The sequence below is a fragment of the Amphiprion ocellaris genome, chromosome 22 (assembly GCF_022539595.1).
Source record: "Amphiprion ocellaris isolate individual 3 ecotype Okinawa chromosome 22, ASM2253959v1, whole genome shotgun sequence".
NCBI lineage: Eukaryota > Metazoa > Chordata > Actinopteri > Pomacentridae > Amphiprion > Amphiprion ocellaris.
In genome coordinates this window covers 11116234-11139678 of record NC_072787.1, presented here as the reverse complement: position 1 = coordinate 11139678, position 23445 = coordinate 11116234, and the positions used below count along the sequence as shown (strand labels likewise).

Sequence of the window (23445 nt, the reverse complement as noted above, 5' to 3'; positions counted from 1 at the left end):
TCACTAATTACTCCCCCCCTCACCTTACGTATCTTATCTCCTCCTCGTCTTCCTGTCCTCTCTTCACTCTCATCCATTAGCAGTTATTGAGTTTTCCCTTTGTGTCGCTGTCATCACCTCTGCCCTATCATGCTCACTCTACTGCAACTATAATGGCCCCTAACTGTGTTACTAGCTGCCATATGAGCACACACACACACACACACACACACACACACACACACACACACACACACACACACACACACACACACACACACACACACACACACACACACACACACACACACACACACGTGCACATAATACAGTGACGTATGCAAGCTAGGCAAGAAATATGCTGATGCCTTGCATGAAACACAGTCTCTTCTTAAATACTCATTCAATTTTCTCTTACTCATACATGTAGACACACACAGAGAGACAGACAGAGAGAGAGAGAGAGAGAGAGACAGAGAGAGAGATTCTCTGTGGCCATGTTTATTTTTAATTCTCTTCTCTTATTATGAATGTGCTTAATTTCAACTTTGAGTTGCAGTGAAGCACCTTTAAATTCCAATTGTTTAATTTCTTAAACTCCATGCTATGTTTATATACTGTACTTATGTCATTGAATTGGAGCTATATGTTACATTCCTCTTTGTCAGGAGGTTAAACGGCCACCTACTCAAACTTCACCCTCTCTCTTGCAGTAATTGGATCTAGTTGAGCTAACATGAAGTGCTAAATGAGTTAGCAGCTATTAGAGACAAGGAACACTGACTGAGGGCAGAGGTTATGTCTGTCTCTCTAGTGAAGCAGATGAAGAATAGCACATCGTTCATAGATAGATTTATTGGGAGTTTGTCTGAATATGCAGTTTAGCAAACACTTTAAGGAATAATGCCTTTATTTCTGACAGATTTAACTGCTGAACCTGTTAATCAATATTGGTAACAAACTACTAGATTGCTGTATTTAAATGGTCTGTACTGGGTTTTTGTAAGACTGACAATAATACAATTATAAGCATATGTGCATTGAAGTATATAATTATACAAGATTTATCCTATATCATAAGAAAACTGAAAAAAGGCAGTGAATATTTCCGATTCTGTTGTGTCTGTAAATTGTCTTTCTGCAGTTGCAGGAAGAACAGTGTAGTCATATTTTCAGAGATACAAATGTCAGAGAATCGGATACAAAAAAATTCTGTACCACCATGGAAATGCACTCAACACATTTTCTTTTCAAGTTTTATGCACTTTCACTACCTGTGGAGTTGGCTTAAATTAGTAAAAGCAAACAGCAGGCTGGGGGTAAGGAATTTTCACACCATCAGGCTCCAACTAGTGAACTCTAAATTTTAAAATACTCATGAATAACTATGTAACTCCTAATTAAATAAGGATTTATTGAACTCAGCAGGAGGGCATTCATCACAAAAATGAGCTCTTTTTGTCCCGAACTGGAAATGCATACAAAATGGTTGGATATCTCAAACTTTATCTCACATTGTCTTTAAATGAAAGAGGAAAGATAACATCTCTGTCTGGATCTGTGCATGAAGTGTACGAAGCCTGGAGCAGTAATGGAAACAAAGTGATCTCTCATGTGTACTTGTGGATACAAGTAAGTGAGTTTATGATTCTTTTGGGCCAACAATAAACACCTTCTTGCAAGTACAGTGAAAATAATAGTTTGCATTTGCCTGAGTATATGCAAACTAAATTTACTTACTAAACCAACTTCTATACTGCCTCAGTCAAGTTATAAAATACACAAAACGTACCGTGAAAATTATTTACTGTAAACTACATACACCTTGTTAAATTTTTTATACCCAGAGCTTCCTTCTATCTTCTATATTTTGCTGGTTTTCTTCAAGGTCTCAAATGCCTAAAAAAGGATGTAGGAAAAATGTCAGGTGGGTGTGATATGGATCCATATTTTCATGAAACAGAATCAAATAAAATGTTTCGAAAACTATGCAGAAGTTATATGCAGTGTTCAAACAAATCTAAATTACATTTTAAGAAGTTTTCATGGTCTTTGTTCAAGCAGATCAGACAGCAAAGACAACAAACTTTTACAGACTGACTTTTGTACTGCACAGTAATGAATAGCAGCAATGACTCAAAGCATGAAAAAGGCATCTACATCTATAAAAGAGCATATATACTCTGTTATGAACTACTTTGTTTTCTTTTTTCATCATCAGCTATCAGTAATTGGGTGTTATAATATATAATCAGTGAGACTGTTTCCTAGCTTGGTGAGCTGTGTTGCCTTGCTACTCTCTGTTGTCTCTGTGACATACTTATTTCTACTGATTTATTTCTTTAATGTTTATTTATACAGGGAGAAATGTGGAGGAAAACTGATGCGACACCACAGCATTTATAGCCAAAGTTAATTTGCAATGACTGTCCCTATGAGCTGGTAAAATGTGTAGAACTCAGCGATGAATACACACTTTAACACCAAAAAATTAAACAAAGAAGACAATACAACATCAGACTTAATGCACAAGACACAAATGGTGATGAAATAAAAGCACAATAAAACATGAATGCTCAGGTCAGTCACGACTACATGATTGATCCTTCTGTAAAACCTGTTTCAGTTTGAGTCCAAACAAGAAGCTCACAACTCCCACTGGATTCTCTGACTGAAACTCTGAGAGGAACCACAGGTCACCTGAACACCTGTGGAGTCAGATTGTTTAAGCGTTTGCTGAAGAGTTTGTTAGAAGCAAATTTTAAGAAATGATCAAAATAACATATTTAAGCTTAACAATCTACTACTGCAATGTTGTTGCTTTGTGATTTATATGCTTTTGTCACAAAACTGTCTGGTCTGGCTGACATATTTTACAGAAAACACAACATCCTGTATATTATTTCTTTGTCTCCTGCTGCATTCAGGGAGAATTTTCTGTGTACACAAACAAAAAAAAATGAAGCCCACAAAATTCAAAGTGCAAACAATATGAAAAAAAAGCATTTCCTTTTAGAAAGTGAAGGCGTTCTTGCAAGAGACAGAGTTGCTGTGTTTGTTTTACAAAGTCAATAACTCACCAAATAAACTATATGCCTTGAGAATTCTGTTTCATTTGCAAAATAAAATCCAACCCTTGCTGACTGGGAACATTAGAATATTTTTATCCAGCCAATCAGATGACATTAATAATAAAGCAAAATGATTTCATTATCATACATCTTCACAAGACTGATTCTTAAGGGGGATTTTATGATTTTTGTTTTATGACTGTGCACATGCCATTCCCTTTTTCCTTTCTCATTCTTTGCCATTGTTTTTGATTTTCTCCCACTCTCTCTCATTCCCCTCTTCTTTTTTCATCTCTTCAACTCTCTCTCTCCATTCTTTCTCCTGTCCTGTGATTGACAGCTACTGCTGAGACTTGATCCACATGTCTCAGTCCCTCTCACTCTGTAATTAAAGGAATTATACATCAAGAGTCCTGTGAAATACATATATATATAAATAAAGTGAGGCAAGTGAGCTTTGCTTAATTGCAAAGACAAGAGGATGAAAGTGATCACAGCCCGGTAGAACTCTTACACACAGCATGACACTAAGAGAGGTGAAAAAGAGCTTCTAAAGCAACCGGTGTGTGACTGGAGTAACTTCCTGTTTTACAAGTAGTTTTTTTCATTGCAAAAAATAAAAAGAATCCGGCTCAACTTTTGCTGGATAGCAATGTGATATCATTCAGGAAAATGAAATGAAGTTGCTGTTTACCTTGTTATTGAACAGACGGCGGATGAAAATTATTTTCAATGACATGAACTTCTGAGAGCTGTAAAGTCCTTAATCGTAGTACTATAAATCACACTGCAGTGTTTTGTATGAAAGGTCTTTCAAAATTTCATCCTCACACTGGTAACTGACAATGTAACCCATTACAGGATTTTAACACAGTGCTATAAGAGGTGCAGTATAGTGTGGCTGCATTAAAAGTTACTGTAGGTTGATACACAAATTTCCCCATTTAGTATGCGAGTGTAGTACAAAATGTTATGACATGTTGATGTGCTGGTACATGAGATGAAATAACAATTTAACATTGTGTCGGTTGTTTTAAACAACAAAAGTAAAATATAAATTGTGAATAAAATTTCATAGTGAGGAATAATTTGCAACTTTCTGAAAAATTCTAAATATGCTTGGAAGGTTTGAATATGTATAGGTGTGATTTTTAGCCTCTGATGGGTTTTACATGAGTCTAATCTTAAAGGAGGTCAGTGATAAGCCATACTTCATTTAGTGTATGTAATTAAGCCACACACCTAGCTGGCTACTATGATCATGACTGGGAATATTGAAGTGTGTCCAGTGTTGGGTTTAGGTGAAGTTTTTCTGTTAAGGTTAGGGTAGAGGTTAAGTAACTAATATTTATAGTAAGGCTAAGTCTACACAAAAGGCGTCTAAGTCAATGTAATGTCCTCTGAAGTGAGTCCCATTGTGTGTGTGTATGTGTGTGTGTGTGTGTGTGTTTGTCAAACTTATTAAGTCCTGTCACACACCAGGCCATGGGGTGATTGTCACACGTGTCCTCTCAAAATGCCTTTAAGCATCCTATCCTTCACGATCTTCTGCATATTGTGCTCCAATAAACTGCACAAAACACATATGCACTCATGCTCATGCACACAACACACACCCCACACCGCCCCTTTCATCCTACCTGGGGTCTTTCTGGATAGAGTCGATGGAAGGTGAACGCTGCAGGCTGCCTTCGGGTGGCAGGGCTGGTCCAGACTTGCTGTAGGGAGATTCCACCACCGAGGGGCAGTATTGCAGGGTACGGTAGGGGTCTGCCACATAGGGATCTGAGCCATATACATTTCCCCCTCCGCCACCTCCGCTTGAGGTGTAGCCTGGACCCACTGTGGCATAATTGTTGGTCCCGCCACGGCTGTAGTTTCCCGTCCCGGTGCCGTGGCTTCCTGTGCGCTGCAAAGGGGCGGAGTCGACACCAGGGGAGGAGGGAGCTATGGTGGGAAAGTAGGGACAGAGGACATAACTTAGGTCATGGACCTGGTCATGGACATGCATGGTCAGGTCTACAGAGGAGAGCAAAGGAGGGGTGAGAAGGAAAGGAGAAGAGAAGGGTGAGGGCACAAGCACAAGACAGGACAGGAAAGGCAGAAACGCAAACAGAGACAAACAGGTTGTCATAAATAAACAAATCCATATGGATAGATCAAAAAAATGGCCTAATGCCCATGATTGAAAGAAAGAAAAATCTAAATAACACTGTGGATTTAAATTTGAGATCATAATCTAAGCATATAAAATCCACTGAATAATCTACCATCGACTGCACTGATATTCGTAGATGATACTGACATTTAACAGATTTCTTGATAGCTGGAGTGCAGAAATTGTTGTCTGTGCAATGCAGGCATGGCAAAATAAATTCATGAGCCACAACATTAAAACTACTGACAGGTTTGGTGAATAACATTGATCATCTCATTTGAATACTATGTTCCGGTGGGAAACTCGTGGTCCTGGCGTCCATGTGGATGGTACTTTGACACGTTCCACCCACCTACATATTGCCGCAGACCAAACACACCCCTAAGGCAGCAGCACTTACTGACGGCTACAGCCTCCGCCAGTGGCACAACGCGCCCCACCACACCGCAAGACTACTCGGGAACGACACAAGGAATATAACCAAGAGCCTCAAGGTACTGACATGGCCTCCAACTCCCAAGACTCCAGTTCGATCTGATATCTATGGAACAAACCGGAACAGGTCCAGAAGGTTTCCATGCCCCCTCAGGTTAAAGGTCTTTTGGCAGCACAAGGGATGACCTCTATAATATTATGCAGGTGATTTTAATGTTGTGGCTGATTCTGGAAAAGTTTTACTTCAATGTGAAGTATCAGAAAAGCTCAGTTAGACAACAGTTTCCACAAAACTGACAGATTGCAAACAATGTGTGCTTTGTCATTCAAATGACTTATTAGCCTGCCATTCACATGCAATAAAAAAAAAAAAATAAAATGCAAACTTTGCTTGTAATTCTATTTGTGAGCAGCTAGAGGACAATTGTAGAAACTTTTTTCTGCACGATGAGGCATCTGCCAGGTCAGCAATAAAGACTAAGAAAAAACAAAAAAAAACAACAAAAAAACATAAATTACAAATAAATAATTAAAGCATCAAGCTATTTCTCTTCAGAGTGACTTGGAAATTGAATGGGGATTTGCTCGGGGATGTAAGCAGCCTGCAGAGGCACGGTAGCTGTCACCTCATCTCCCTGTTGTGCTGCAGCAGTGGATCGGTGATATATCAAGGTGTTAATGTGAGTCTGGGGGCCTCATTTCTCCGGTTGTAAAAACACTGTGAGAAACTGTGTGAAGGGGATCCATCTCGTCTGTCATTAGGACCGAGGTATATGAACACAGAAACACACACATGCAAAAACCCCATAAACGTGCTCTTCTGGGAGTAAGCGATAAATCACACAGCCTTGAAATCAATAGGTGCCCACGTGATTGACTAAGGCTTTAACACAGGCCAATGAGCCTCCTGTCACACAGAGAATTAGCCTTTAAAACATGTCTGGAGAGGAAAACGGCACACAAACTGCAATGCATACACACTGTCAACATATTCAACATCCTCATGCATTTCATATACACATATGAGAAACACATTTACACATTAGTATTACCACAGCACTGAGATGGTGCGATTGTGAGTGCTAGGGTTGAGTATCTCATCGTTATGTGACCAACAAACTTGCTCTTTAGCGCTGTCTTGAGTGCTGGCATTTACTTGACCTTCACAACCCTGTTATCGCTCTCTTTTCTCACCTCTGTCTCTCTCTCTCTCCCTCACACACATCTAATCTGGCCAACCTATTTGGCACATGACGCAGATTAAACCGCTGCTTAACAATCATTTTCAAAAGCTCTTATTTAAATTCTTCGCACCAAGTCCCAAAAAACCCTATTACATGCGCAGCACAAGAAACCTGTAGGATGATGTAACTGCATTAGCATATTTTTCCTGACTCTAAAATCAGGTTAACAAAAAATCCTTTGCCAGCCAGACAGCAAAAAAGTCAACTTTCAGACTGCCATGCAATGCCCATGAGGCTAAAGGCTGTGTGAGATCTTCTACTGATGCCCCAAACTTGACAACAATCCAAAGAAATAGGCAGGAAAAAAGAAACAGAAAGACTGAGAAATGAGGCAGAGAGGTTCATTTTAGGAAAAAAGAGGAAGCCAACAGAGGACAAAAGGGAAGAAACACGAGGCAGTGGAGGGGGTGACAGTAGAGCCGCATAGAACAGAGGGTATAGGAGGGTAATGAAGCACAGTTACTCCCATCAGAAGCAAATCCCAGTCTTTTCTGTAGTCTTTAAATGGCGTCTGTGGTGTGTCTGTCTTTCTGAACGTCTCATTAGTAGCCAGGGCTTTAGGCTAACACCACCAGTGTCAGTGTGCACTCACAGAGAGACATGACACCCAACCTCAGAGCAAAAAGAGGGGATGAGGACCAGGGAAAAGAAGAGAGGAGGAAAACACACACACATACACACAAAATAAAATGTCCTGTCAAATAATTTTTTTTTATAGCCTGTGCTGTGGCCACTGAATGGGAATGTCCTTGGTTACAAGTTGCAAAAGGAAAAGAAAGCAAGGCTCATATAGGGAGCTGGCAGGGACAGAGAAATCCCCTAAAAATGTCCTGCCAAATTATCATTTTAGCCCTTCCTTTTGTTTTCACATTCTGTTACTTTGTATTCAGTTTTCCCACACCCCTTTTTGCAATTCACTTTCCTCTTCACTCAATCTTTCTGTCTGCTCCCCCCTTCATCTTCTCCTACTTTAAGTAAATGGGGTGCTGCTGAATTTATCATTTGCTGTGGTAATGGTGTGCTCTGACTGATGGCTTGACCTTTGGGCCAATATTGCCTGGCAAATCAGGATGTGGGTGCCTGTTTATATGTGCCTCAGTGTCATTAAATTTGTTATATACCCCATTTCATTTCTTATTGTATTCTTATTCCTCATGAAAACAAACTGGGGTTTTAGACTTTTAGAGTATTGCAATTCTTGACCAGTTTTCAAGAGATATATGAACACAATTGGGATTTAAGATTAAGATTAGAAATACATCAGATCTAGGGTTAAAGTTAAACATGGAACTGACAGTTAAAGAACCCCACAGTTTTCTTTTCTTTTTTCCTTACCTTGTTAACATGTGTGCTGGTGTTTTTATATGTTCACACACACATTATGCGTAAAGTATGCAGTACATGCTGGCTTAATATTTCCACATTGAAACTGCAGTGACAACAATCTAAAAAACACAGATTCAGACAGTCAGGAGTTTATATGTAACAACACTGTCAACTTGCAGGCTGGAATTTTCCAGTTTGAACCTTTATTATCCAAACTGCCACTGTGTTGTGCAGAGTAGTTTTATAGTGTTTGGGCAGAGCCTCAGGTGAGCTGGTGTGCTTAAGCTGCAGTAAGAAGCAGTGGGCTTGGTGTAGACAGAGGTGGAGACATAATAGATCTGCACATTCTAGAAGAAGCAACAGTGTAGAACTACATTCATGCCCTTTTAAGGCATGGCAGGATTATTTTTCAAGGAGAGAAATTACTCAGAGATGAGTTTTTGTGAGTTTAAAGGCAGGGAGACCCAACAGTTTCAAAGGGAGGGACTCACATGCATTTCATTCTCTGCTAAGGGCCCCACTATATCTTTACATAACAGATAGTCGTTTCTGTTAGATTTATGCCGCATTTATGGTCAAAATCCCATATATACACCCCTTAAGGTTTAGGTTTGAGGCTACGGAATAAACACATACTCAAGTTCCTTACAAGTACAGCAAGACAAATATATCAGCACGCGAGGGTGCATCTTTCTTGAATTTGCTGAAGACTAGCACAAGGCAAACTCACTGCTGTTTCATGAAATATTAAACAAATCATGAAATGTGCCGTGCGTGTATGCCAATAGACACGGACATATAGACGCTGCACCTTCCACACCTAACGCTCTGCCAGCGTGAAATTGTGTTTGAGAGGAAATAAAAAGGTGTGTCTCTGTATTCGTTTGCTTCGGCGCAGAGTAAACAAATCGCGGCTGTGCTCCTGCTGGCAGATTAGCGACGGGAAGGGAAACTCTATTAGTCATTTGACACAGTGATACCTCTGCAATTAGCCAGTCGCCTAAGGGGCCACCTCGCTTAGAGCAGAGCTGACTTTTTCTTTGGGCTGCTGTGACTAGGAAGCCCTCTCTGAATGTACAAGCGATAGAGGGAACGGGGGAGGGAGGGAGAACGAGACTGAGAGAAAAAAATAACTAGAGGGGGATCAAACCAATCCTTCAAGCTTTCCATGTCCATCCGAACTTCTCAGTCTTTCATCTCTGCCTCTATTTCTTTCAGTCCTACTCCATCTCTGTCATTCTTTTTCTCCAACACTCCCTCTCTTGCCCTTTTCTCTTTCTTTGCTTCTATCTGCATTCCTCTACATCTAGCCCTCTCTGCCTGGACCTACACCCATCTTTTTTCTTCTTTGCATATCTCTTTTGAAACCTCCCCTTTGAATTACTGCCCTCCCTCTCTTACTGTAGCGTACTCCCTTCTCGGTCTCCATTTTTTTGTCTGCCATCGTCTCTCCATCATCCATTCATTTCATGTTTTTCCTCTCCCTTTCTTCCTTAACACCCTTCTGTCTCTCTATCGCTCTCGCTCTCTTCTCTCTATTGTGGTTGCAGTAGACTCTGTGATCAGAGCTGAGGACATGTCCTTCCTCTCGACACGCTTCAGTGCTCAGCACGATTACACAAAACCCCTCAGTACAGTCTCTATCTCGCTCACATACACACATTCCCACAGACCCCACCGCCATACAAACATGGATTTCTAAATATGCGAGTGATTGACGGAGACTAAACATGCTTGCCTGTAACACATCTTTTTGTAACATTTTAAGGTCATTCAGCTACATGTACATGCAACCTTGCCTACAGCAGCCATGAATGCAGCACATATGCAGTGAAACACACACACACACACACACACACACACACACACACACACACACACACACACACACACACACACACACACACACACACACACACACACACACACACACACACACACACTACTTGCATGTGGAGGAGAGTAAGGATTAGTTTCTCCCTCTGTTCATCCCTGGGAGAGCCTCCTGGCCAACACACAGCTCTTGATGTTCCTGAGCTGGAAGCATTGGAAACCCACATGCACAAACACACATGCACACACACACACACACAAATGCCCTCCCTTGCACTTTCAGTATCAAGTATACAACATTTTATAGCGTGGAAGCTGTAGGACACTTGTTTCTATGAGTCAAGGTGCCATGTCTGTCTCCAAGCATGCCACTTAGACACAGTGGGGACTGCTTGCTGCTAAATGCTCATGCTGTGGGGGGGACAAGAGTCAAAGTCATAAAAAGATGAGTTTATTTTCTTTCCACCTTAAGGGTTCTCCATTTACAGAAGCTATACACCCACTACACATGACAAACTTAACTTAAACGAAATCGTAGTTTACAGAAGTTGGCAGGTTGAATGTGGAGTTGCCTCCTAACATACTTCTCATCTTCCAAAATCTCAGTTTGGCAAATTTTCTGAATAAGTTAAACATAGTTTGTTTCAGTGCTTTTTGTATCTATTTCACAAACATTAATCTGCGTTGTTGTTAATAGATGCTGTTCAAGTAAACTTAGCTTGCCTTACATCCACATAATGTCTGCTCAATTTCCAGCATCTATAGCCTGTGTATCACATTTTTACTGTCACAGAATTGGGAAATATTTCTGACTTTATGGCATAAACTGCATCAGCTATATTTGTAGCACTCTAAATACACAAAATGAACTTGATCGTGACTTACTGATCTCTGCTCTCTTGACTTTCATCCGGTCTAAATAAGGTGGTTACAGTGAAGGAAGGCAAAAAGGAGGCATTTTAGATTTGAGACTCGCAGTGAATGCAGAGGTAATATGCAATGTATACAACAATAAACAGTGAATCAAGTAACAGCAGATATCAACGTTTCTTTAGATTTGATGCAGACAGCCAGCGGTGCTTTTGTGCCGGCTTCAAATCTGTGTGATCTCTGAGGACAAGAATAAATGAATGTTTCCTTCCGATGTTATGAATTCATTACTGCTGTTAAAACTGAGAATTGGGTAATCATGAAACTGAGATAGTACTGAACAGAAGCATGTGTTTCTGTCCTTGTGTTTGTGGTTACTGGAGTGTGTGTGTGTACTCATCAGAATTATTTTTTTATGTATAGACGTGTGGAGTATGTATCTGTTTGTGAGAGACTGGTGCGTTATGACAACCTTAAACATACAGGCTTATTTATTCAATGCCATTCCCAAGGGAAAGGAATGGAGCTGATCTGCCAAGTTAGTCAGATTCTTTGAGCCGGTAATTAAGGTTTCAGCAAAAAACCTCAATGTAAATACTATACAAGTATAAGCTACATTTATGTCAGCTTGATTCAGTTGCACTGAATGTCACAATTCTGTTAATATTTTGTTTAAAACAAGATTTCTTCTGATAGTGCAGAAGAGTAAATCAATTTTCACCTGCTTTCTTCCTCGTCTCCTTCCTCGTTCCTTTTTTTTGTTTCCTTCTTTAACTAAATTAAGATTAAACATTGTCTTTCAATGGGGAGTTGGCTGCAGCGTGACAATCTGGGCATTTATCCAGCACAATTGTTTTCACAATGGAGTAAACATCACATTACAAGTAAGTGCAAATTCACACCTTTTTCCTTCTTTACTGGTGTTTAAAAGACACTAGGTTCATTAATAGACTAGCAGGATCAGGGGCCAAGCTGAAATTGATTCTGGCCAAACAAACCTAATCTAACCTAGATACAGAGAGTCTGGTGAGTGACACCCTAAAGTGACTAGGGAGATGCTTTGGCCAAAAGGTCAAACAAAGCTGAAGTGCTTTAGTCTCCTGTATTTACTGGGCACTATTTGAAGAAAAAAAAAACAACTGATCCAGGTCAGGAGTGGTCCATCAGTGCTTTACAACTAAACTGTATTCTCAGTTATATTTGGAGGATAATGTTTTTTTTTTTTTTGTGGATTCCATTTGTGATGTATCACAAATAAATGTCAAATCAACATATCTTTGCCATTTAATTTACTGCTTTACTGTTGCTCCTTTGAACAAGAGGCTTCAAACATGTTGTGAAGGAGTTGAATTTTAAGCCACATCATGATCCTAAACAAATAGTCATACCTACATACTCTTAGGAATAGTAGGGATGTCCTGATTGAATTGTAGATCTGCGTCCTTAAATATTGAACAACCTTGATACAAGTCCCAACCAATTTACCTAAATGGTGATTAAATGTGCATTTGGTACACTGAAATAACAGCTGAAGCCTCGTAAATTTGACACATTATTGTCCACACGTACTTGACGAATACATTGGTTTGAAACTATTAAGCTGATAAAGTTAAAATGTTTCCGGGCAGACAGTGACACCTGAAAATGATGTAACACAACTAAAGGGACTACTAACTCTGCTGGAGGTGCTAGGACCACAGAAACATTTAGTCTACTCATGGATGCACAGCAGTGTTACAGAGTGATCTGTCTTTTACCTCACGAGCAATATTCAAAGTTGTATTTAACCTGTCATCATGCTAGTTGTAGAATTAACAGAAGACCTTAATTTTCAAATTTTTGTAAGTTTCTTTTAAACAGTGAAAGTGATGGTCAGCACTTCCTGGATGGCTTTTACCCTTTGTTCACTTAGTTTTTTGTTTTTTATAAATGATTCCCCTCTCACATGCATGTCTGCAATGTAGCCTGACTGTCATTGGGAAGAGCAGCGCAGCAACATTTGCAGGCTGAGCTGGAGTACAGTCGAGTACAGTGACGAACTGATTGAATTTTGATCAGCTTTATTTCAGCTGATTCAAATCCGTTATGCCTGGATTGGCCTGATCCTTAGGAATGGATCAGGGCGTCTCAGTGATTAGTAGTAGTGGCAGGAGAATGTAGAATCAAAGCATTTCATTCAGGTGTGCTCTCATTCAAATTGTAGGAATATTTTCAATCTGTCTTTCTCGCATCTTTCTTTCACATACACATTTACCAGTGGTATATTTACATGTAATTCACTATTTATTGCTTTTCTGAAAACTCATCTTGATCTGCACAGCATAAGTCAGGTGATAGATAATAGACAATTCCTTCTTCTACACCATGACACTCTGGAATAATCCAACCAGCTTTTTTCTAAAGAGTATTTAATAAATTCAAGGAGGTATCTACCTTATTTAATGTATCTCAATTGCTAAATTTTAGAAGTAAAAGTCCAATAATATTTGTGACTTAAGTAACATAGATTATATTACAAAAGAGATAATAATTACCAATGTTACGTAATATCAATTCTGACTTCTTTGTTGCTATATGTACCTAATTGTGATGTGTAAATGTGTAATATATACATGCATGTTTCTATACATAAAAACACAAAACTAGAATGTTTAAATCTTTACATCTCTATCAATTACAACTGCATGAAATTATACAGACAAATACACACTCCAAGTGGCTATGATTAGTATTATAAACCACATTTGGACACCGGTGAACATGTGCCAGATCAAAGCAAGCCTTTCCTTTCAGCTCCTTATTTTCAGGGATCTGTCAAATTCTCTGTTTAAGAAGAGCCCTGAACTTTCCCTGGCTTCTGGTAAGAAGACGTACGGTAACTGCAGCCCCTCACCAGCACTCTTTGTCTTTACCCGTTCTTCCCTCCTCATTTGGGCTTCTTTTTGTTCTCTCATCTCTCTTCTCAATCACTCTCTCTTTTCTGTCCCCCTCATTAGGATGTCAGATCTCATTACAGAAGGAAAACAGCCGATTTAAAGGGGAAAGCAGATTGGTTTAATGGTTTGATGCAAATCCCTCCTCATGTTTCTTCCTTTCCTTGTTACTGTGCATGTGCTCATTCACGCTGGTGAAACAAACCAGTGTCATAAATTCAAGTGAAAATAACTTAGCTTTGAGGAAATACACCCTTGCACTTGTGGTACAGAGTTGATCCCTTGTCCGGGAAACTGCCTAATGAGAAAATATAGGACATGGGTGATCAAATATTCTGTATTATTTAAAACTTAGCCTGTACAGAAAAAAAACAAACAGTGTCTATCATCCTTTAGGAGAGGAGTAAGAGGATGAGACAATGCTATAATGAGTGGCAGATGCATCAGTGCATCAAACCAAAAAGGTAAGCCCAAATCTTAAAAGCATAGTCTCAGAGTTTACACATTAAATAGAACAGGACGTCACAAAAATTTTACTTGCACAAATATAGTTTGGAGAGCTTCTTTAAAATGCATATTATCTATCTCACCTGTCAAAAATATTTGGTCATATACACTTAAGGATGGTTTACCTGTAGCAAAGTTTGGAATATCCAAGGATAAAACACTGCTGGTGCTTTCGATCAGCAACATGATGATGTATAAATGCAACAGAAGTGACTAAAGAAGACTTTCTGGGGTGAAAAGGTGATGTAAAATGTACGAATCACAAATTAAGTCAGACTTTTTTCCATTCAGCACAGCATGATTTGGTTATCCGGCTTTGTTAATGGTTGAGAAAATAGAACCTTGTTTTCACTGGGGCTCAGTGATTAGTGATTGTCCCGTAATCTGTATCTGTCTCCTCTAAAGATACAAAAGGGAGTGATGTTGAAATACATAGCGTCTCTTATCAACTGCAATAGCTCAACCTTGTTACTAGAAGCACTTGACAAATAGCGGTTCCACCGAAACTACCCATTCTCACTGTCGGTACCTGAGCTACGTGCAAGCCTAATGTTAAGCTATTAAAGAAAAAAAGAGCCACATCCATTCAGAGCGGCTGCTATTCCCAGCGGTCAGAGTCATTAATACAAGCCGGGAGAACTTTCATGATATAAGGCAGTGATGTACAAAGGGAAAAATTTACGAACAAAGGAAGGAGAAGGTAGAAAACAAGAGAGAGAGAAATGTAAGGAGAAGAGAGAATGGGAGCATAAAAGAAGAGTTAAAAAAAAAAATCTCACTGATATCCACTGTCCTCTAAATTGGTAGTGACTATGATAGATGAGACAGAGTGGAAAAAGAAAGACAAACAGTAGAAATATACAGTGGTGGAAAAAAGTTTTCAGACACCCCATGCATTTGTGAAATATTGCATTAAGAATCACTCTTAGGTCTTTAGTGTAATTTCTTTTAGTACAGTCACATCCAAAATACTAAACAAAACCTAAAAAATCATTAAAAAGTTAAAATTGATTGGTTCCGTAAAAATAGATAAGAAAATTTGAGCATTGGGTCATTTTGGTACCAGTGATCTACTAATGAAGGTAATGCTTTTTATTAGAAGACAGAATTTTTGTTTCCGTGCTTCATGTCTATATAAAGTCAGCACATTTGAAAGTTCTTCAGAGACAAAAATGACTAAAACAAGGAACCTAACGCAGGAAACATGCCTGAAGATACAGATTCTCAGCCAGAAAATGTACAGCTGCCGCCAGATAGCCAGAATGTGCAGATGCAGTCCTTCAGCAGTTGAATGTTCTCTGCAGAAATACAGACGAACCAACAGCTTGGAACACAAACCAAACGAAGATCAAGGTTTCCAAGGGTTTCTTCAGCAAGAAATGGCCGCATTCTGATCCACATGTGCAGGAAAACCGACATGACATCACAGGAACTTCAGCTAAAGTGGTCAAACCAAGCTGGTGTCCAGTGTTCCACCTGCATTGTACGTGGCAGACTTTTAGATCATGGCTTAAGGTCCTACAAGGTTGTCAAGAAGCCCCTGATCAATGAGACACAGAGGTTAGCCCGGCGTCGTTGGACCCAAGCACACAAGAACTGGACAGTCAGAAATTGGGAGAAGATTCTGTGGTCAGATGAGTCCAGTTTCCAGCTTGCTCTTCCTCCTGCTAATGTGAGGGTATGCAGTAGGCCAGGCAAAGCATGTACAGCACCTACTGTCAAGCATGGTAGAAGCAGTGTCATGGTTTGGGGAAATGTGCTGCTGGTGTTGGTCATCTCACTGTCAGTGATGGCACATTGAACTCTGCCACGTATTGTGCCATTCTCCAAACCCACATGCTCCCTTCTGCATGTGCTCTGTTCAATCAAGGTCCAGTAGAACTCGGCTGCAGGAGCACAGTATCCAGGTCTTAGCGTGGTCAGCTCAATCCTCAAACATGAGCCCCATTAAAAGTCTGTGGTGGATTATCAAAAGGTCTGTTTCAAATCGAAAACCAAAGAAGAATTAAAAGCAGTAATTCAGGAAGAATGGGACAAGATTACCCCTCAACAGTGTGAAAGGCTCTTGGGGAACATGTCAGCTAGAATTAGAGCTGTACTGCATGTTAATGGCAGGATGACTAAATATTAATTTGATGAAGTGATGGCTTATTTATTTTTTTGTTCAGTTTTGAAGACATACTCTGTTATTTGTTGACTGACATATTGAAACTGTCAACAGTTTAGCTTTGTTGTTTTTCTTCTAAACAATAAACAAAAAAAAAATTTGTATTTGTTTGTATCTGACAAATGCATCCAGACCTTTTGAAACACAAAAAAGATATTTCCACAAATATTTCATGATAATATTTGAAATTGTGAAAAATTTTAAGGGTGTCTGAAAATATTTTTCCACCACTGAATGTAAAAAGAGAAAAGAATTCATCAGAAGCAGTCAGAGATGATCATGAGCACATCAAGAGAATGATAGCAGTGAGACTGATGTTAGAAACAAGAATATTATAAAATAACTGAGGAAAAGATGGTGGCATAGCAAAGTGGAAGCTAATTTGAAAAATCTTATCTAATCTTATCTAAAAATTCATGCTCACACCAGAATGTATGTGTGTGCATGTGTGCATTAGAGAAACTGTGGCCAAGCAGGAATAAACGCTTAAAATAGGCCACATTAACCTGCAGTCCTCTGGGGCGCTGGCCTGGTTAAATCCAAGAATGAAACACCACGCGTCACTGCCTACACACAGGCAGGGTGCAAAAACACACAGATACACACTCATGCTTGCACAACAGTACTATGCTGTGGATAAACGTGTTTATGTGCTGTGAGACAGCAGCCATACTAACTAATAATGAAGGGTAGTGCATATAAGGAAGATTTTTGATCAGATCTATACATACAAAGGGATCAGGTGTTAAGTAGCCACTTCATTTTGCCCAAAGCTGTATTTAAATGCAGTGACAGCGCAATTAATGCAACACTCGCCCCAACAATTTATGGAGAAGTTAAATGAGCTGAAAAGAGTTGGGAGCCATGGAAGCTGAGCACACAGAAAAACCAAATACCAGCATTTGAAACAGAATCTGATTTAATCGTGAAAGTGTTGCTAAACTCCTGTCCAGAGTGCTGCAAAGAAAGTGCTTTCCTGAGACTGCAGGTCTGTTTATTTATTGGTGTTCTTGCTCGATGGAGAGGTTGAGAGTTGCAGTGAGAGTTCCTCATAAATCTTCACCTAAGAACGGTATTGTGGAAGAATAAACCAGTGTGATGAAAATGTGGCACAATGGGTACAATTTAGCTGCGACCCAAACACTTCGCCTCTGCAAAATCAAACTGGGGTACAGTCCTGACCCCAACATGTGTCTGCTTCACTTGCTTCCTCTTCAAATCCTGTTTGCTCCCTGTCCCTATTTCTTTCAACTTGTCTCTTAAACTGGGTCAGGAAACAACCACAACACAAAACTGTGCATACAATTAGAGTCACTTAGATTGCTTTTGTTATATCATACATCTCCTCTTCATAGTTAAGTGTCTAGTTAAGTAATGTGATGTCTTGTGCTGTCAATAAATACTACATGCTTCATTTGGCTGCCTTTTTTAAATTGGCCTTAAATTAAACTGACAACGTGCACCATATACAGACTCACCGACTACAACTCTGCAATTTTTTGAAGTATAATACCCACACAACCGTCTCCCTTCTCTTTCTAGCAAAGGAATGACTTATAGCATTAATTACATTGATCCATGCCAGCTTAATGAACCAATAATGTGAGCTTGCCATTGCAAAGAAAAGGCACTATGACATAATTAATGACTTACTGCTCACTATGTCAGCACAGCCCCTTATCAGTTCATTATGTGCCATCACTCTGTGCATTATGAATCCTTATTAGACAGCCTCCTATTCACCACACATGCTTTTCACATGACTTTTAAAACATGCTGTGTGAAGGCAAACCTCTAGTTCAACGGCCGAGCGAGTTCAAGGTCCTGTTAATCTTTGGTGTGTTGATTTACCGCCGGAGTTCCATGGACTGAGCACGGTGGAGGAAAAAACTGTCCATGAGGTGAAAAAAAGCTCATGCTGATATACTCCGATGGAGGATTTAGCTCCTACAATATGAGACAATCTATTAAAATACTGTATCACAGCAGCGCATTGTAAACCTCAAGCGTTGCAATTAAATGCACACGGTCTAATCCACAGTCTATTGATTTTTGTGGCTGCAGTGCAAATTTCCTTTGTGAGTTTTCTTATAGCCATCTATTGAAAGTACAAATACAAGGTGCAGTAAATTATAGATAACAGTAGATCCTCTCTGTACACTTCCGAAACACACTTATTTAATTAATTTCTGCTTGCAAAGACAATACTATCACTGTCTGAAGCATTCAGGGTTTCACTGACAGTAATCAAAGCAATATCCCACAAGAATATGAGCAAACCCAATGACCTAACTCTGAAATGTGCTTCAAAAGCTACACTCTACGCTTAAAGGCAATTCTCATTCCTTTCAAGTGAGTCAAACTGATCAACTCAAACGCTGGTCTAGGGTGGCATATTTATTGCCGTGATTCTGACCCAAATGCTAATGATAGCTATTAAGGCTAGGCTGGTTAATGACATCGAGGGAGCTGTGAACGTGGCGTGACCGACTTGGGTGTTTTCATGTGGGTATGATACCGTAATGGGATTAACATGGCGTACCTAAACCCACATTGAGATAAGCTCAATGAGGCCCTATTAAAAATACACTGCTGGCAACAATGGCGTTACGGAGGGAGCTGGTGACAATGACTGTGTCTGACTGTGTGAGTTTGATAGAAAATGTGCCCAACTGTGCTTCATTGTCAATTAAAAACTAATGTATTCACAATTTGGAAGTGACAAAAGATTTTTTGTATGTGTTCTGCAATATGCAATATCCAAAAGTGCAACGTCACTTACACTGCTGTTTTTATTGTTTGGAATACATCTAAGAATAAGCTATCCCACTGTTTTTTCTTGATATACTTGTACACAGGATTGTTCTACACGATTTTTTACCTTTCATATTTGTACACCTTCTGTACTTTTAAAATGTTGGATTTTGTGACACTGTGAAATGACAATAAAGGAATTTTATTCCTCTATTCTGTTCTATCCACACACAAGCTCCAGCTTTTTAAACTGCATTAAGGCAGATTTATGTAAGATATTCTCCAAAATTTTCACTCTTCTTCTATCTGCATTGTCTTCAGTAAACCAGAAATATGTCTTTGCCACAGTTAATGCAGAAAAACTCAACTGCAAGGTTTTAAATTTTTAAATATTGAGGTGTGGTAAGAAAAAAATACATATGTAGCTTATTGGTGTATAAACACTGTAGAATACAAAACACAAAGCATGTAAAGTGAAAAACAAAATGCTAATACTGCACTGGATAGCTGTAAGAACTCACAAGCGTACATTTTAGGCTTCAGTGGTCTTGCTCATTTGATGGATGAGCTGCTGAACTGAATTGTTGATCGCTGCTTGGTTTTGTTTGTGGTGGAAAGTCAGAAGAAGTAAAAACTTTTAGGTGTTGACCAATCAAATTGTGCTTATGAATATCCTGAGAAAGCAGACTAGGTGGTGGTGCAGACTGTCATTCAAGATCAAAACCAAGGAGAAGTAGATCATTGCGGTCTGTAATTCTTTGGAAAATTGAAGTGTATATACTTACCAGGATATAAATCCCAGAAACCAAGCATGGAGAGAGTTGGCAGAGGCCATTGGTGGGGGATTTATTTATTTCCCATATACTCCCTTTTAGTATTGCATGTACAATTAGCACAGGACATTATTGCATGTCCGCAAAGCCACCTTTTAAATATCAGGCAGACATGTTGTCTAGCTGATTAAACGAATGCAATGAGTGTCTTACCGGTGTTGTTGCGGTAGGGGCCTGTGTCCGGCCCCTGGCTCTGGCTGAGGCTCCTCATGGGGCCCTTGTTGTGGTAGACACGCTCTTCATAGATGGGATCTATGTGGTGTTCCGGGGACCCCAAGGGCCGCAGGGGCTCTTGACTGTGCTGACTACTGTAGGAGCCACGAGAGCCTGGAGAAAAGAAAGAGGAAGAAAAAAAAAGAGACGTGAGGAGGATAGTGAAACAAAGGATGAAAAATGAGACGAGGCACAGGAGGTAAGGGTGATACAGAGAAATGGAAGAAGTGGATTTTAAGGAGGAAAGGAAATATTTGAGGGAAAAAGATATGTTACAGATGCAGAGAGTAAAACAAGACATACTAAAGATGTGAAAGGAGGGAAAATAAAGAAATACCAGCAGATTGATGTAGTTGAGACACACAAGAAAAGAAAACGCGTTAGTGTGGAGATGTTGCGTAAAGGATGGTAATGACTGATGACAAAAAAAGAAAACTCCAAGAAAACAGTGCTCACTCAGCAACACCAGGCCCATGTGATTGCTTTGTTTTTAGACCTGTCCATTTTCATCCTGCACCTTTGTTTTCCTGCTGTAGAGTGGACAGTTAAGGTGTAGGTGGTGTGTCTGTGTGTGTGGTTGTATGATTGGTAACGAGAGGGATGAGTTAGTTGCACCAAATCAGAAGTAGAAAAAAAAGGACAGAAAAATAGAGACATACAGTGACAAATGAGATAGGAAGAACAGACAGAGATTGAGAGAGACAGAAAAAAAGAGAATGACGCCTCTGTATTTCATTTTTTTAATCTCCATGGAACACATTGCCTTTCGTCAGCTATAAAATAATGAGATGCGGTGTCCCCCCCACTTGCTCTGTGTTTGGCAGGAATCCCACAGACACAGGGCAAGGAAGACATTGACAGCAGGCATTTGTTCATTACACAGCAGAACAAATGTAAGGTTGGGGCCTCCCTCTGAAAACACAGGGACTAAAATTAAAATTAGGCTGGGGTAGAAAAGGAGGAGACTGGGCGAATATGAAGCCAAGTGGAGGGCTTAGGTGACATGGCAGAAGATAAAATAGGAAGACACACACATAATCATATAAACACAGACTTAGAAAGCTATGAGTGACTGGGAGAAAGCGAGATGGTTCAGTGGAGCTAGCGTCGTATCATATCGTATTAGTTCTCAGTGGATTTCAAGTCGTGTGCCAAGGATTTTCCAGGGGATAAAGGGGCAGCGCTTCAGGATCCAAACCTCTGTGTGTATCCACCATAAACGTAACACAGTGAAAATCCCTCAACCTGTCAGATAGTATCAGAAATCAATGCATATGTACCATTAGGATGGCATTTTGCCATCTTAGTAGGATCAAGTAGCTTGTAGCTGTGCTATTGTTACAGCTACAGTTGCAGCATCATATTTTTTTTATTTTAGCTGTCTGACAAAACAGACAATCCAAATAGAGCATTTTAAAGATGAATCACTGTGAACACTCAAACAGGAATACACAGCAGCGATTATACTAAATCTTTTTTACTAAATACAATAAAATGGTAGAAGCAGCCTGGAGTATGAACAAGAGAATTCCTACACTTTCTGCACTGTACTCTGGCAAATGATAAAGCATTTTTTGCCTCATTCTACCTGTCTTTAGTATCATTGTGGCCATGAGGCTACCAAGTTCTATGTATTTCAACAATGTGGTTAATTGACTGGCCTGTCAACCTCCCTAAGCCAACTAAAAGTAGACTGCATCCCTTCACACTCTAATAGCCAGCAGTAGCCAGATAGAGAACTCAAACAGAAAGGCAGAGATGAAGTCAGAATAAGGGAGCAGCAAATAAAGATAAAGGAGATGGAGAGAAATTGAAAAAATAAGTGAAATTGAGTAAGAGAGTGTCTGGACATCACAACACCCACTGACCTCAGCTGAAATTAAGTGAATTTAGAGACAGATATACAGAGGAGGGAAAAACAGCAGGAAGAGACAGAGATGGTCAGAATATGCATGAAAGAGTGCTAATTAGAGTCATGGACACACCCATTAACGGCATGACTCATCCTAGCTCTTCCTCTTCCCCCCCATGCCTTTCCTCTTTGAAGTCTTGGTGAGTCGGTTTTATTTCGTTATTCATTTATTTTTTTTTGCCTCACAAGGGCCCACTCGTGGAAGTACTGACCTCTTTCTTTCAAAGGGAAGGAGGACTTTAAGGAAAGAAGATAGAATGATACAAGGAAAGAGAAAGAGAAAGATTCCCTCCCATGATGTTTCATTCAGTAAAATATTTAAAAAGGATAACAACATGTAAAAACCAACTCTGGGCCCTTGATGCCTCAAAGTCCTGTTTGTGTAGTTAAAATGAAGGCAAACTAAATATTACCTAGTCTCACAGTCAGTGGATGAATAAAAAAAGAAGATGTTACCTTCTTTGCTCTTTTATAAGTGACTGTCATGGTATAGGTGTAAGATTTAAAATCAAAAATTGTCATATACTTACAACAACCGTCTGGGCCACATAATCCAAAATTGAAGACAGACATATGTTTAATATTTAATATGCCTCAAGCTCCAATGTTATCCACCAGTTTGCGTTAATGCCAATAAAGTTCAGTCTCTAAATAATATTTTTTTTTAACTGATAACTTGTAATTATCTGTGTTAAGTAAAAGATCTTAGTCATTCATTTCCTTCAGCTGCACGTCACGCTACTGGGCCACCGTGGCAATATTTACACACACTGAACTGTATCACTCAGGCCCTTGAAACAAGAAGCACAGACAGGAAATTTCTATTTTTAGGCAATTTCTGTGTTTTACACAGCTTAACTCCATTGTAGAGTAGGTGCTGTAGAGCTGTTAAGTACCTCTCCAAACATGCTACTCAGATGAACTCGTACTGTGCTTTTTCCTGAAGGATGTCACCCGGTGGGAACGAGCAATCCTCTGACTAACAGTATCTGCAAATAATTCTTGACTGGTAGGATTCTGGAATATGGTGATTAGCAGAAATTACAGGTCAAGGTAAATATGCCTCATTTCCAGGATTAGTTCCTTTTAAATTGTCCAGATACAATCAATCCCAGCATGGTGGCCCAAGCACATGAAATCAAATTTGGATAATCAAATGTCTCAGGTCTGCTAATTTCAGTGACAATCTCTTCCCCATTGGGACTCTTTC

General features: G+C 39.6%; 1 protein-coding gene across 5 annotated transcripts in view; it reads right to left on the bottom strand.

Annotated features, from left to right (window-relative positions):
- The window catches only part of ctnnd2a (catenin (cadherin-associated protein), delta 2a), a 271300-nt gene that overhangs the window by 108712 nt on the left and 139143 nt on the right, over positions 1 to 23445 (bottom strand). For 4 of the 5 annotated variants that reach the window (XM_035943707.2, XM_035943706.2, XM_035943711.2 and 1 more), the window contains 2 exons: positions 20264 to 20437; positions 4691 to 5069 (listed from right to left, as the gene is read on the bottom strand). In XM_035943707.2, coding sequence (XP_035799600.1) covers positions 4691 to 5069; positions 20264 to 20437 — 553 coding nt within the window. The remainder of the gene's footprint in view (positions 1 to 4690; positions 5070 to 20263; positions 20438 to 23445) is intronic. The other variant, XM_035943710.2, reaches the window with a different exon arrangement.